At 40.3% G+C, this 16,012-nt stretch overlaps 1 protein-coding gene across 1 annotated transcript; it reads right to left on the bottom strand.

The window, feature by feature from the left end:
- Positions 1 to 295: 295 nt before the first annotated feature.
- On the bottom strand, positions 296 to 15,605 carry LOC129778344 (E3 ubiquitin-protein ligase CHIP). Its single transcript, XM_055785208.1, has 5 exons — positions 15,077 to 15,605; positions 1,536 to 1,876; positions 1,373 to 1,478; positions 1,256 to 1,312; positions 296 to 1,188 (listed from the first exon to the last, which is right to left on the bottom strand). Exons 1-5 carry the CDS (start codon positions 15,194 to 15,196, stop codon positions 946 to 948), a joined length of 867 nt encoding a protein of 288 aa, XP_055641183.1. The 5' UTR covers positions 15,197 to 15,605; the 3' UTR covers positions 296 to 945.
- Positions 15,606 to 16,012: the final 407 nt, after the last annotated feature.

The following is a 16,012-nucleotide window of genomic DNA, read 5'->3' as shown; positions in this document are numbered from 1 at the left end:
GTATTCAATGTGAGTGGAAAACTTTGTTTTCTTCATGTGATATAATAATCTCATACAAAAATTTCATCTGAAGATAATTTGATATTATAATGATAAGTTTAGTGGGAAACTAATCTCTTATCCAGATGTCGACACCGTACCGTTGTCCTCGCGGATACGTTTCATTCCGTTTCCACCGTGAAGTGTATTCGAGAATCAGGTGATCAGGCCCATATTGTCTTAAATGAACAGGATCAGGGTACCTCACGGTACTCTCTTTCGAAGAATCAAGGGGTTTTACTAGAATACACGACACTGATCCAAATAAAGTTGCTTTATTTACTCAATATTTTTTGCTTGAAACATAATTGTAATACTACTCATCTCGTATTATTTAGAAACTATAATCACTCTAGACGTACAAGATATGATACTTTCTATCACTTTTTGCAGCAGCATTTGCTTTCTCCCCTCTGAAGGGAGAGCTCGGAGTTTTTGTTTTCTTATTCATATTAAATAAGAGTAAGTTTCATGCAATATACAACGTTTTGTTTTCAGATACACAGAGACGAAAAATTCGCTATAAGCGGTACACGTAACGAAGAAATTTGAAAACCACATCTAGTTTATTGCGATCTTTTGGCTTCTTGGCTCTGAGGATAGCATTGTCATTGATCCAAACAACAAATCGAACAACGGTTAGGGGGTGCGCTGCGAACTAAACAAATAACAACGTGGAACAGTCAAATCAACAGAGGATATATTTCTTCACTCCTCACTAGTCCGATTCCCCTCTATTATATCGATTCGTTCTATCCGAAGTTTCTATGTTAGAAAACGGGAGAGAACAATGGAAAAGTCTAACCGTACTCTACAATAATAGTTTTCACAATCGTGTAAGTTATTACTTTCGGTATGTGTGTTTTTTTCTCCCTGGAGTCCGGAGTGTATTGCCAATAATTTATTCTAATAATCCAATGCCCATTCATTTTCGGCTAGGAAGGCATCGACTACTTCTTTCATTGAATAATTGGAAATGAGCTGGTCCTGGGTCAGCTTCACTCGTGTCACCGGATCAAAGTGGCCGACCCGCTGTAGGTGTTCTTCAATGTCCTTGCGCTCGTAGGTCATACCGGACGGTGTAATGACCGGGTCCACCAGCAGTTCGAAGCTAATTTTGCCGCACAAGTAATCAGGTACTTCTCGTTTCTAGACAATAGTTGGAATAACCGGTCATTAGAATCTACAGAATCGGTGATTGATTTTGGCTAATTACCCTTCGTCTTTCATCGACTTTTGCGAAAATGTTATTCAGTTCGGTTGTGTGGTGTTCCTGCGATGAAAACGATAATTTATAACAATAATCTTTACACGATATACAGTTTTTACTTACACATTCGCCCTCAAGTTTCACGGTTTCTTCCTTCAAAACCTCTTCATTTAACGTGTCATCTAGTTTGAGTTTTGCTATTCTATTTTCCATGTCTTCGGTGATTAGTCTGCAATAGCATGAGTAGTTTCGTTTTACCTAGCATGATAACATGTTCATCGGTTACCTATTGAGATAGCTTTGCAGCTCGATTTCCTGGCATATTCGCTTTTCCTCCTGTATGTTCCAGCGTTTTTTCCGAGCCAGCCGCAGCTGTGATGCGATGTCATCCCCAAAGTTCAGCTTCTGTTCCTTGGCCAAGTCGTGGGCCCGCATCAGATGTTTGATCGCCTCGTCATACGACTCGAGCTCCATCAGACTGAGTCCCAGAAAGAAGTGGCCCTTGACAAGATTGGGATCCATGTCCAGCGCTCGCCGACAGTCGGTGCACGAGGACTCCCAGCGTTTCATCTTGATGTGACATAGTGCTCGGTTGGTGAAATAGGTGGCGTTGGTCGGATTTTTTATCTATAGAGGAAGATTTTTTTTAAACGTTCATTTACATGTGATATATAACTCAGAGAAAATGAGTGTGCACCTCAATCTGATTCTAAAATCCCGTTACTTTCTAGTCACGCAAAGTTCCATGCTAACGCTAATGTCAACACACGTAATAGATTGACGTTCGCAAAATGAACATTTTCAATTAATACAATTTGAAACAGATGATAAATAAAGAACAAGATGGTTCTAACGTGAATCGAAGGTGGACGATAATTACATCATTAAACAGTTTGCTTTTGTTTCGATTGATGATCTCAATTTACATATCCTCACTGGGTGATTGGTTCCCCCGCATATGGGTGCAAATCGATCGTTTGACTTTGACCTATTTCACTATAAGGTATCATTGAGAAACTCATACCATTCACTTGGTAACAGCAACATACTCGTTTTTATAAAAAGTACAGAGCATTAACTGACACATTCAACAATCAGAAACATCGAATCCTGTTCGAGCATTCCCCACAAGGAAAAAATAAAGAAAGGATCCCAGCGAGAAAGCTGATTGGATCAGGTGAGGTATGATTGGCAAGAATTGGAACGACACAAGGTTGGAGAACTACAATCGTGAACTGGATTTTTGTGTTATGCAAATTTGTTATTTATTTTATTTATTCATTTTGGCTTAACGTTTTAACAACATGGCCTGATTCAGAATTCTTCTCCAATTGACTCGATTCGTGGCTATCCCTCTCCAATTCCGCGGGCACCCCGTGCTCACCATGTCCTGTTTTACTTAGTCTATCCACTCCGCCCAATTACCCAGCTTTGACCACTTTCTGGATACTGGGTTCGCCGATGAGTTGCGTGAGCTCGTGTTTCATTCTTCGTCTCCATACGCCTCCTGCACACCGCCGAAGATGGTTCTTAACACCAGTCGTGTTCAAAGACTCCGAGTGCTCGTAGGTCCTCTTCGAGTATTGTCCACGTTTCGTGCCCGTAGGCTCACGGTCTTGTGAGCGTTTTGTACAGAGAACATTTCGTACGATTGCTAAATCTGTTTGACCTCAAGTGTTTGTGGAGACCATAGTAGGTACGACTCCCATCGATATTGCCTTTCCGGATCTCGCGGCTGGTATCATTGTCAGACCCATCGCCGTCGATCACTACACTATTACCTAGTTAGATCCTGTCGTGCTCGGATTCGGAAGCCAGCATGTACTTGGTGTTGCGCAATGTTGAACAGCAGGCAAAAGAGACCATCACCTTGTCGGAGCCCCCTGTGGAACTCGAATGAAACAGACAATCCACCCGATATTCGCACACAGCACTGTATCTAAACCATCGTAGCCTAAATCAGTCTTGTAAGCAGTTTTCGTCCATGATTCTCCATAGCTCTTTCCGTGTAATTGAATCTTATGCGGCTTTGAAGTCGATGAATAGATGATGCGTTGGGACTTTGTGCTCACGGAATTTCAGGAGGATCTGCCGCAAGGTGAAGATCTGGTCAGTAACAGACAGCCCTTCGATGAAGCCGGCCTGATAACCTCCCACGAATCTGTTTGTAAGTGGCGATAGATGACGGGATATAATTTGGGAAAGCACATTGTAGGCGGCATTAAGGACGGTGAACCTAGTTTGTTGCCTTTCTTGAAGATAGGACAAATAACCACATCTTTCCACTCTTTCGTTGACTGTTCTGTTTCCCAAATTCTGACTATCAGTCGATGCAGACAATTAACCAATTTTTTCCGGGCCCAACTTGATGAATTCTGCTCCGATGCCATCTTTTCTAGTTGATTTGTTGTTCTTAAGCTGTTTGATGGCATTCTTAACTTCACCTGTCGTTGGGGTGGTACATCTTCATTATTTACTGCATCAACATAATCGTTTTCATCGTTATTTATTTATTTATTTATCATCATCTTGAATTGTTTATAACTCCACAGATTGAATCCTTATATTAAATTCTTGAAATTTGAAATACAGTTTTGGAAATGTTAAAATCGATATGTCATTGAATTCACGGAAACAATTATCTAAGGGGTTATGAAATTTGTAGGAAGTCCTATGGCGATTGATAAACAATAAATCACGCTCACGTAGTTGTCGGAATGGTACATAGAATGATACATTATACAATAAAGATAAACTGTCAATATTTCCAATGAACAGATTTGATCAAACACAAATATTTTTTGAAGGTTGGCACGCCTAGAAGCTAACGACTCCAACGCGATCAGTCTGCAGTGGCTCCAGTAGTCGGAGAGATGTTCTGGATCTGTCCAAGGGAGTTGTCGGAGAGCATATCGAATGACTCTATGCTGCACTCCCTCCTTTCGTATTAGAGGCAAATGAACTGAAAAGTTTAAAGCCTCTTTAATCCAACATCATCATCATCCTTTCGTATGATCTGCGTGCTGTGAAACGAAGATCACGCGCAGGCAGCATACTCAAAAATGCTACGTACTAAGGAACAGTATAGCGATTTTATTGCGTAAACATCTCTGAAGTGATTAGTGCACCGACGAACATATCCAAGAACAGCAAACGCTCTAGAGGTAGTGACGAAGATATGCTCATTGAACCTCAGTTTGTGATCTAGGACGACTCCAAGGTCGCGAATGGAATCAACACACTCTAGAGTTTCAGGCCAAACTGAATAACGGAATTCAATTCGGGACTGCCTGCGGGTGAACCACACTGGTTTGCATTTTTTGATAATAAATTTCATTCCGTTTCCCCGACACCACCGCCATAGCTCCTCTTCGTCAACCTGAAGCGCGGAACAGTCAAGATGAGATGTTATTGATCTATAAATTTTCAGATCGTCGGCATAGAGAAGTTTTCCAGCATTCAGTCGAAAGCTCAGGTCGTTTATGAACAAAACGAAGATAAGCGGCCCAAGAACACTTCCATGCGGCACCCCTGATGTGATGGAAAAACATCGAGAGTGAGAGCCATTGATGTTTGCATACGCCCACCGCCCAAATAGGAAAGAACGCAACCACTCACACATTCAATATGGAAAACCCAGGTAACTTAGCTTCGCTATGGCAAGTTCGTGGGTAACCTTGTCGAACGCTTTCGAAAAATCGAAGTAAATTGCATCTACCTGGTGTCTGAGCTCGATTTCTGTTGACAAAAAGTTAGTCCTTGTAACAGGTGCATATTTATGTATTTTGTATTTAGTATTTCTTGTAAATGTTCTGTCAAGTATTATATATTTGTTTCAATGTTGTGTATATATATTCACTTAATAGTAAAATTATGTGTTTGTTCACTTTGTTGGTTTAGAGCAACGGTATTCATCTGTTCCGCCTTTATCTTCAAAAATTGCTTCACGGCTAAACTAGTATTGCATAAGCAATGTATGTTCTCAACTGCAGTCATCAAATTGAATTTGGTAATTGCAAGATTTTACTGATTTTCAAATGAGCCTTTTCCAAACAACACAACCAAATGTAAAAATTGAACTTACATCCAAGGATGACAGATGACTGTTTTGACAATATTAACATGGCACGAAAAGTGTCTTCACATCAAATTGAACGAGAATGAGTTATTCGAAACAATCACTTTATTGGAAATGCAGGCATATAGATTTAAAACTTTTCTTGATAAATCGTTTATTAGGTGAACAAACATTGGCTCCAATAAATTTTGTTTTGGTCATGGCTTTCACATTATCTGATCAGTGATGTACACGAACTTACAGATTGATAGTTCAATAATGCTAAAATATATTTTTTTCCGTGTTTGTCCTCATTTTTAGTCCTATATTGTGCTATACGCGATGACATAAAACATAAAACACAAAACGAGCAGAATAAGCGATCTTTGTTGTTTCGGGCACGCAAATATTCTAAGAATTTTCCTCAGAGGAGATGCAAAACTTATACGCTAGCGACAGCTTACTCACTTCGCAAATATTCTCTTTTCGCTGTTCCCCTTCGTTGATTCTATTCTTCTTCTTCTTTTCCTTAATTTACGGAGACTTAAAATCCAACGATTCATTCGTTTCCGACTGTTTCTATTCTAGCGGCTGCATAGGTTGCTCGTTATTGACAGCGCTGTTCGGGAAAGCACACAAATGGACAGAACAAATGTATGGGGCAATGGAAATGCTGCCAATTTTCATCAATTTAAACCATATACAGACTATGGGATTGTAATGTATAAGTTTCCGATTCGATTGGTTTGCAAAGCGTTAAAATCCGTTCGCAGCAAAAATAGTTATTAACGTTGACTTTATTTCATAAAAACGTGACTTGTTTTCTGATTTAGCACCCTTAATGTAAGACGTAGTCCTACGTTTTTTATCTGTATTATAGTGATTTTCAACTTATTTGACTGGTTCGTCACTTTTTACTTCCATTTATGGAAGAATGTCGGGAGTGAGAATTGAACTCGTGACCTTTACGTAGTCCCACGTCAAAATATCAATGAAACCAAAAAATATATTCTTTTCCTTATACTTATTCCTTTTTGTTATGATTTTAATATTTTGGCACTGAGGAAAGAGTATCGATTAATCAATTTTAAAAGGTTTGTAGTTTTTCTCAAAATAAAAACATGTCTTCTCATCTGACATCACTGATCATATCGAGAAAAACTGACTGAAGTCTCTCCAGTCTACCAAATAAAACATTTCAATGAAACTCGTATACTGTGATAGAATGTTTTTCTCGTCTCGACAGTAACTGAAGCCGAGACGAGACGAGATGAATTGCTCGTCTCGTTTTCTGGAATAAGTGCGATTCACATACAACATCCACGTCATGTTCACGTCCCGTTACGTCACGTTACGTCAGTTATTCTACCATGCATTTCTTATGAAAACATTCACATACACCGGCAACGTAACGACCCGTTAGCTTACGTTCAACGAAAATGACCGGCAGGATTTATAGAAAAGAATAATTGGTCGGTGTTAAGTCAGATCGGACCATGTGACATTTTTATGATTTCGAGAAAAACGAACTTGAAGCTCGCTGCTATAAGTGCGATTCACATACAACATCCACGTCACGTTCACGTCCCGTCACGTTCCGTTACGTCAATAATTCTACCATGCAATTATTATAAAAACCAAGGCGCTTAGAAGTATATCCCGAAGTGGGCCAACTTGCTAAAACCACTCTTCAGCCATCTTGGAAGTCTACTGTGTTTTGTTTGTAAACAAAACACAATACGCTAGTGCCGAAGCTCGCTCGTGATCAGTCTTGCTCTTTCACGCCACAAGCAAATAATTCCCCTTCTGCTTTCTTTCGTACTGTTTTCATATACCGCTCCCCTAACAAACTTAGTGACGAAACCCCACCGATCCTATCGATTTAAAAAACTACCTTTGATGAAAATCAAAATCTTTGAATGCCGACAACTCGGCAAAGTCTCCCAGGAAGGGGAAAACTCTAAATTTACGCCGTCCGACTCGTTTCGAGTAACTTTTGCTGATTCCGCTCTCCCTGACTACGTTATGGTGGACAAATTGGGCTGCCAGTGCGACTCTTCGTGCCAAAGCCCATGACTTGTCAAAAATGCAAGTCAGTTGGTCACACTTCAGCTTATTGTGCCAACAAGGAGCGCTGTGCCACTTGCGAAGAGCAACATGTGGGTAAATCTTGCAGTGCGACTGAGCAAAAGTGTCCATATTGCAGAGGAATTCCACATGTGCTCTCGGCTTGTGAAACTTACAAGAGTCACTGGGAGAAACAGAAACGCTCTTTAAAGGAACGCTCGAAGTGTAAATTTTAAAGGGCGCTTCTCCACCGGCCGAACAGCAACAAGAACAACCAATCTCCACACACAATGTCTTCTCCACGTTGCCAGTTGACGAAGTAGAAGCGGACACAGCTGACGAGGGCACACCGTTCATTTTCCAAGGGAATCCCCGGCGCAAAAATGTGTCCACTCCCAAACTTCAACGACAAGTTCCATCGGTGATACCTCCTGTTAGCATGCCTAAAATATCGAGTGCAGCGGACAAGCAAAATCAGGTTCCTCCTGGCTTCCGTGGGAATAGTTCACCTTCGAACGACCCAGCACTCGAGGGGACATCAAAAACCCCAACTGTCCCTGTTTTTCCGTCCAGCTCAACTTCCCAATCGGGATTTATAAAGTTGTCTGACCTTTTGGATCAAATCTTCAAGTGTTTTAATGTTTCCGACTCCATCAGAACCCTTGTCTTCTCAATGCTTCCAGTAATCAAGACAATTTTACAGCAATTAATGCAAACATGGCCCCTCCTTGCAATGATTATCTCTCTTGATGTCTAATTTAGATAGAGAGGTCGGATATATCACTGTTTTACAGTGGAATTGTCGTAGTCTTATCCCTAAATTGGATACATTCAAATTTTTAACTCATAACTTCAATTGTGATGTTTTTGCTCTGTCCGAAACTTGGCTTTCTTCACGAGATGATATCTCTTTCCACGATTTTAATATTATACGCTTGGACCGCGATGACAGATACGGAGGGGTACTATTGGGGATCAATAAGTGCCACTCATTTTTTCGAATTGACCTTCCACCTATTGGAGGGATCGAAGCTGTTGCTTGTCATGCAAACATCAGAGGCAAAGACCTCTGTATTGTCAGCTTGTATTGGCCTCCGAGAGCTGCGGTTAGCCGCAAACAACTTGATGACATGTGCTCACTCCTTCCTGAGCCACGATTGATCTTGGGAGTCTTCAACTCTCACGGAACTGCCTGGGGGGAACAGTACGACGACAATCGTTCATTGTTGATATATGACCTTTGTAACAACTTCAATATGACCGTTTTGAACACTGGGGAAACAACACGTGTGCCTAAACCTCCTGCTAACCCAAGTGCTCTTGACCTCTCGCTTTGCTCGAATTCACTATCGTTAGATTGCAAGTGGAATGTAATCCAGGACTCCAACGGTAGTGATCACTTGCCAATCAAAATTTCCATCACCATTGGGTCGAATTCTTCTGAATCTATAAACATGGCATATGACCTCACAAGACACATTGACTGGAAAAAATATGCGGACGCGATTGCTCTAGCCATCAATTCCAGAGATGGCTTACCTCCATTGGAGGAGTATAACTTCCTTTCTCGTTTGATCTATGACAGCGCAGTTCGCGCTCAAACGAAACCCATCCCAGGTTCCACTATTCGCCGAAGGCCTCCCAATCTATGATGGGATAGCTAGTGTTCCAAGCTTTATGTAGAAAAATCGAATGCATTTAAAGCTTTTCGGAAACGTGGAACCCCTGAAAATTTTCAAACGTATTTAGCCCTTGAGAATCAGTTCAAAAATTTGATCAAAGGGAAAAAACGAGCTTATTGGCGAAATTTCGTGGGAGGTTTGTCACGAGAAACGTCAATGAAAAAATTATGGAAAGTGGCTCGAAACATGAGAAATCGCTCTTCAACGGATGAAAGCGAGGAATATTCACATCGATGGATTTTGAATTTTGCACGGAAGGTTTGTCCCGATTCCGTTCCCGTACAAAAAATTGTTCGAGATATTTCACAAGATAGGTGCGATCTTGATTCCGAGTTTTCGATGGTAGAGTTCTCTCTTGCTCTCCTTTCATGTAACAACTCTGCTCCGGGATCGGATAGAATTAAGTTCAACTTGCTGAAAAACCTCCCTGATGTGGCGAAACATCGCTTGTTGAATTTATTCAATCGGTTCCTGGAGCATAATATTGTTCCAGATAATTGGAGACAAGTACGAGTTATAGCTATTCAAAAACCCGGAAAACCCGCGTCCGACTTCAATTCGTACCGCCCAATAGCAATGCTGTCTTGTATACGGAAATTGTTGGAGAAAATGATCTTGTTTCGCCTTGATCGATGGGTTGAAACGAATGGCCTACTCTCAGATACACAATATGGGTTCCGCAGGGGCAAGGGGACGAATGATTGTCTTGCGTTGCTTTCTTCAGAAATTCAAATGGCTTACGCCGAAAAAAAAAACAAATGGCTTCAGTATTCTTGGACATAAAGTGGGCCTTTGATTCTGTTTCAATAGAGGTTTTGTCAAACAAATTACACTCTCGGGGTCTGCCGCCTCTATTGAATAATATGTTACATAACTTGCTTTGTGAGAAACATTTGAACTTTTCTCACGGAGATTCGGCAGTAAGTCGGTTCTCTTACATGGGCCTCCCCCAGGGCTCATGTTTAAGCCCCCTTTTGTACAACTTCTATGTAAGCGACATCGACAATTGCCTTACACAAAATTGCAGCCTAAGACAACTTGCAGATGATGGAGTGGTGTCTGTCGTAGGATTTAACGAATCCGACCTGCAAGGACCCTTACAAGATACTTTGAACAATTTTTCAACCTGGGCCATTGGGCTTGGGATCGAATTCTCCACGGAGAAAACAGAGATGGTGTTTTTTTCTAGGAAGCATAGACCAGCAAAACCAAAGCTTCAACTTTTGGGTAAACCGATCACTCATGCTATGTCATTCAAGTATCTTGGGGTCTGGTTCGACTCCAAATGTACTTGGGGGGCCCATATTAGGTATCTGAGTAAAAAATGCCAACAAAGAATAAACTTTCTCCGTACAATTACCGGCACCTGGTGGGGAGCCCATCCCGAAGATCTTATAATGTTATATCGAACAACTATTCTCTCAGTGATGGAGTATGGCAGTTTCTGTTTTCAATCAGCTGCCAAAACACACCTCATTAAACTCGAGCGAATTCAGTATATTTGTCTCCGTATCGCGTTGGGATGTATGCCCTCAACGCATACCATGAGTCTCGAGGTTTTGGCAGGCCTACTCCCACTAAAAGATCGCTTCAATTTATCGAGTCAAATTTTCACTCCGGATTCATGAGTTCATATCATGAATTCATCTCCATGCAGGTTGATCCTTCTTCGTATATTCCCAACCGTGTTTGTTTCCCTGACTACATCAATTCCTCTGTGCATTTTGATCTGTCCATGAAGCAAGATATCCATGGATATTCAGATTACCAACGATCTTCGATGAAAAGTATGGGGACATCAATTGTGATAATATGTACTTTACTGATGGGTCCACTATAAACGAGTCCACAGGATTTGGAATGCTCAACGAATTTTTTAGCACCTCACACAGTCTTCAGAATCCTTGCTCAGTGTATATTGCTGAATTGGCAGCAATTCATTGGGCGCTGGACAGCGTCGCCTCACGACCTGTTGAACACTATTACATTGTAACGGATAGTCTTAGCTCTGTCGAAGCTATCCGTTCAGTGAGGCCGGAAAAGCACTCGCCGTACTTCCTTGAGAGAATACGAAAAATTTTGAGTGCTTTATCCAGACGCTGTTATGTCATTACCTTTGTCTGGGTCCCTTCACATTGCTCAATTCCGGGTAATGAGAGGGCTGACTCATTAGCAAAGGTAGGTGCGATTGAGGGCGACATTTATCAGCGTCAAATCGCCTTCAATGAATTTTATTCTTTAGTCCGTAAAAATACCATCGCTAATTGGCAACGCAAATGGAATGAAGATGAATTGGGCCGGTGGTTTCACTCAATTTCCCCTAAGGTTAGCCTCAAACCGTGGTTCAAAAGTCTGGACTTTATTCGCACCTTCTCCCGACTCATGTCCAATCACTGTTCGTTAGATGCGCTACTCTTTCGTTTCAATCATGCCAGTAGCAATCTCTGTGTTTGTGGCCAAGGTTACCACGACATCGAGCACGTTGTTTGGTCGTGCGAGGTGTATCTTATTGCCAGATCGAATTTAGAAAACTCCCTTCGGACCCGAGGTAGACAGCCCAATGTACCGGTGAGAGATGTGTTGGCTCGGTTAGACCTCGATTACATGTCCCTAATATATGTTTTCCTTAAAACTATCGATCTTTGTGTGTGATTGTCCGTACACCCTTATCCTCTCCTTTTTTTTCCTTCGCGAGCGACTGTTTCCCTTCTGACTAACTATAGAATAAGCTGAAATGTATATACATAATAGATATAATAATAGATTTAAGAATTGAGTATGATGAGCGTGAGTGTGAATGCGAGTGTGAACATTGTACAATATCCTTATATCCCCTCCTTTTCCAAAAGAAACTATGTCACCCTTCTAATCTCGAGTCGACCGCGAGTAATCGGTTTCCTACTTTATTAACCCTAGATTCAAGGAAACATGTCGATATATACTAATAAAAGTATAGCTAAGAGTTCGTCTCCTTTAAACCTATGTAACTGAGCCTGTAAAAATAAATGGCTTAAATAAAAAAAAATAATTATTTAAGTGCTAAAAAGTATTCGATTAGCTGATGAACGATTAATTTCAAAAATCGGGGATCACGATCAGTTCAGACGTGTTTACAGTATGAATTTTCTTGTTTTTATCATTTTACAATGAATTTTGAAAACAATCTTAATTTTTGTCGTGTCAATATTGCTAATTTTTTTTTAAATGAATGCAAATAAATTATTATAAATGGATTGAAGCACTGTATTGGATTATTTTTTCTCGATGTTTTGACGCTTCCTTTTTTTTTTGCTTGAGCAGTTGTCTTAATGTTTTGTCCGACACTGTGTGTATGAAAAAAAAAATTTTTTGACTCGATTCAAAAAGTGAAAAGAAATTGAACTGTATATAATCGAGTCCGCCCCGTAACATCAGATGAGCCAACCAGAAGCCCGCGGGACGCAGTTTGAATATAATTGTGCTAACTGAAACCAATGCTGTGTTATTTTCGTCTTAAGTAAGAAGTTGTGTGTATAATGAAATAAAAACGCTTTTCGCTGTAATCGCAGCTACTGAATATTCAATTCTCAAATGATGAATATGTCATTGATATACGTCAGCGCATGAACGAGTGGTGTCATCTGACATCAGGACCGCGTTTTAACCGTTAACTGTATCATAGACAATCAGGTTTCCATACAAATAACCACTCAACAAAGCTTCAACTCGAAACACCACGCCGGTATTGGTCACCCGCACTCGCTCTGTTTCATTTGTTTTCAGTAGCTACCTTGAACCCAACAGTAAAGAAAAAAAAACTAGAAGTGGGTTATATCTTTGATATAACTGCAAGGTGGGCGTAGGACTAACGTAAACTTAGCAATCAACAAGTAACAAGCATATAAATCTTAGACGTTTCATCTTTCGAATAAAGTGATTATCATACCACTTCGTTTAGCCGGAAAAGAATTATTAACGTTCAAAGGGGGAATCGATTCCTCCTCGGAAATACCCAGCGCAAATAGTACCCACTCCCCAAGCACCGACAATTGGAATCATCGTTGATCCGGAGCAGGATTATTAACGCTGGAGAAGGAATGGATTCCTCCTCGGAATTACACAGCGAAAATAAGACCCCCTTCCGAACAATTCCAACTTCCCAGTAACGACGATCGATTGCAGCATTCGCAAACAAAAAATTTTTTAACGCTGCTTTTATAAATGTGATTTCTTCGACATGTAATATAATATCCACTTTGATCATATTCACTACACCGTATCATACCATATCAAATCCATAGTCAATCCGAGTACAATAGTACTCGCTTTTTGCATCTAATTTTCTATGCCAATTTCCCCTGGCTCCATGGTTTTGAAATCGGTGTTAGGGGAACATTCCAATTTGCCAAAGGCAAACGAGAACAAAAGTACCCACTGCTTGCATCTAATTTGCTATGCCAATTTCCCCTGGCTCCATGGTTTTGAAGTTAACATCCATCCATTTCAGCAATCGTACCTCAATCGTTGCGCAATTATAACTGAGTGGATTTCCGAGCGACACTCGCTTATATACCGATTGGTGTGATTTCAATAGCCTGTTTTGAAAGTAATTTTAGGGCTATTGAAAAATTTTTGGATCAGAAAGTAACAAGCCTGTAACGCGTAGACATTTTATCTCTAGAATGAAGTGTTTATCGTACTATTTCGTTCAGTTGTTTAGGAGCTATTAGCGCTCAAAATCTCGATCTCCGGCGTAACGCTTTCGTTTTCGAAAGTTTGAACTTACACCTCAGTCTAGAAATGAAAGACGTAGTCCTACGTCAAAATTGCCGAATGTTCTAGGAAGACGAATCATCGAAAACAAAAACACACTTCCGAGATTCTAAACTGATTATGGCCACAGCTCATACGTAACATTGCGTTCGAAAACAAACAACAGGCTATTTTTGCCAACCTTTATTCTATTCTTTACGTGCTTTCACGACCACCCACGCTTGCCTAGCGTGTTTCTTACTTTTGTCCAATATTCTGAACTGATATTTATCTACTTTGTAGCCCCGCACTGACAAAGACAGAATGCATATTTATATGGAGCGGGCTCATTCTGTGAAATCGCAAAGAAATGTGCGTTACCGGGTCAAGTTTCGCGTAAATGTCTCGAGGGAGGTATAGAATGCGCAAATTGTGCTAAAAATAATGCAGTACAAAGTTTTGGAGAATTTGCGAAAGAAAATGAAAACTGTAAGCTTTTGATGGCTTGCAGTATTTTATCTCCTTAATTTAGTATCATCAAGACGTGCTCTATCAAAACCTGGATATAGCGAATGATGCGTGTATTTTGTAATAGACAGCACCTGGCGCGGTCGGTTGGATAAAATGTTATGTGTTGTATGAAGGAATTGGAAAGATAAACGCGCAAACTATCTTGTCGCGTAAGGTTTAAAGGCGCATTGCCTTTCACCGATACTAAAGAGCATTACCCTTACTTCATATGTTTTAATCTCGATCAACAATGTTTCGACATGTTCGAGATGAAGTAACAAGTTGCGCTCGAATAGAATTTATTTTGAACCAGTTTTCATGTCTTAATGAAGTTAGCGTACAGGTTTTGCTAAGAAACTGTTATCCGTATCATCTGAAATAAACAAGATAAGCACCAGACGTTTCCAAACAGCGTTTAAGGATGTCTTATCGAAAAAGAACCGTTTATTATTGTAATGGTAACCTTGAACCCTGGGTGATTCAAACGATTTGTTTATCAGTGAGGACTGTAATTCTCAGTTCCTAGAATAATATTCTCGGAAAGCTTATAAGTACAAAGGATCAATTTCCGAACATGTTCCAAATATTGTAATTAAGATATTACGATCGAATCGCGGTAGTAAATTGGTTTTTCGTCTCTTCATTACAATCGCAAGACAATTAATCTAAAAAACGAAAGTGTGAAAAATGAAGGCGTATACAAAGCCAATCAATCGCTCCGTTTTGTAATTCGTGAAGCTGGTGCGGGGGAATAAAAGGGTAGAAAAATAACACACTTACAATTGCTTTTGTGTAGAGATTGATGGCGTCGTCATATTTTCGGGATGAGAACATTCGATTGCCCTGGTCCTTGAGCTCCACATCGGTTAGATTGGCCGTCGAATACATATGTTTACTCATGATTCTTTTTTTATCTCACAATTTCTTCAAATCACCCGAAGATTGCAGATTATCTCGCCTGCAGCAGTTTGTGCTGTTTTTTTTTCTTGAGTAATCAGCACCACACTTAACGACAACTATTATTACCACTTCACTACCGAGAGAAATGCAAATATCGCCGCGTCAGCCCAAAGCCAGCAATAATTTGACTTCCCTTCCTGGGTGGCTCGTTGAGGGCTTTTTTCCTTCCCTTTTCCTAGTAATTAGTCTGTGGGCGAAATTTTCTTCCTAATGCTGGGCCTTCCTCCAACTCGACTGTCAAACAAAAACTGAGCACAAATACGTGAGACTTCTGCACGATATGGCGCAGCGCTGGTATATTATACAATTAAAAAACAGTCGAACGCATACACTATTGCGTCACGATTTGCACTGTATTTTGCAAAAGGTAAACAATGGATAGATGTCAAATGCTGCGGAATTATGGAATTATGCTAGGAACCTTCATTTAACCCGATTTTAAATGTCAGTGTTCTCTACAATCAAAAGCGCTATCACTGAAGTCATGTTGCTTAGAAAAGAAATCGAGGTTTAAAACCAGTTCGTGTACACAAACAAAGAAACACAAATTGATGTTCGCGACGGATTTTTGTGTATCATACCGATGAGTACATATCGAGGTGAAACATTAGGCGAATCATATTTGTATAAGCGAGCAAATTTATGGTGTCATAATATTTGAAGTGTGAAGTGTATATGGTTAAAACTCTCAGGTTAAAACAAAACAATGTTTAAAATACTCACGGTTTCATGATGATTTGAGCCAAAACGCTAATG

Source organism: Toxorhynchites rutilus, chromosome 3 (assembly GCF_029784135.1).
Source record: "Toxorhynchites rutilus septentrionalis strain SRP chromosome 3, ASM2978413v1, whole genome shotgun sequence".
NCBI lineage: Eukaryota > Metazoa > Arthropoda > Insecta > Diptera > Culicidae > Toxorhynchites > Toxorhynchites rutilus.
Note: the sequence above shows the minus strand (reverse complement) of the source record. Positions and strands in the feature narration are given on the sequence as shown.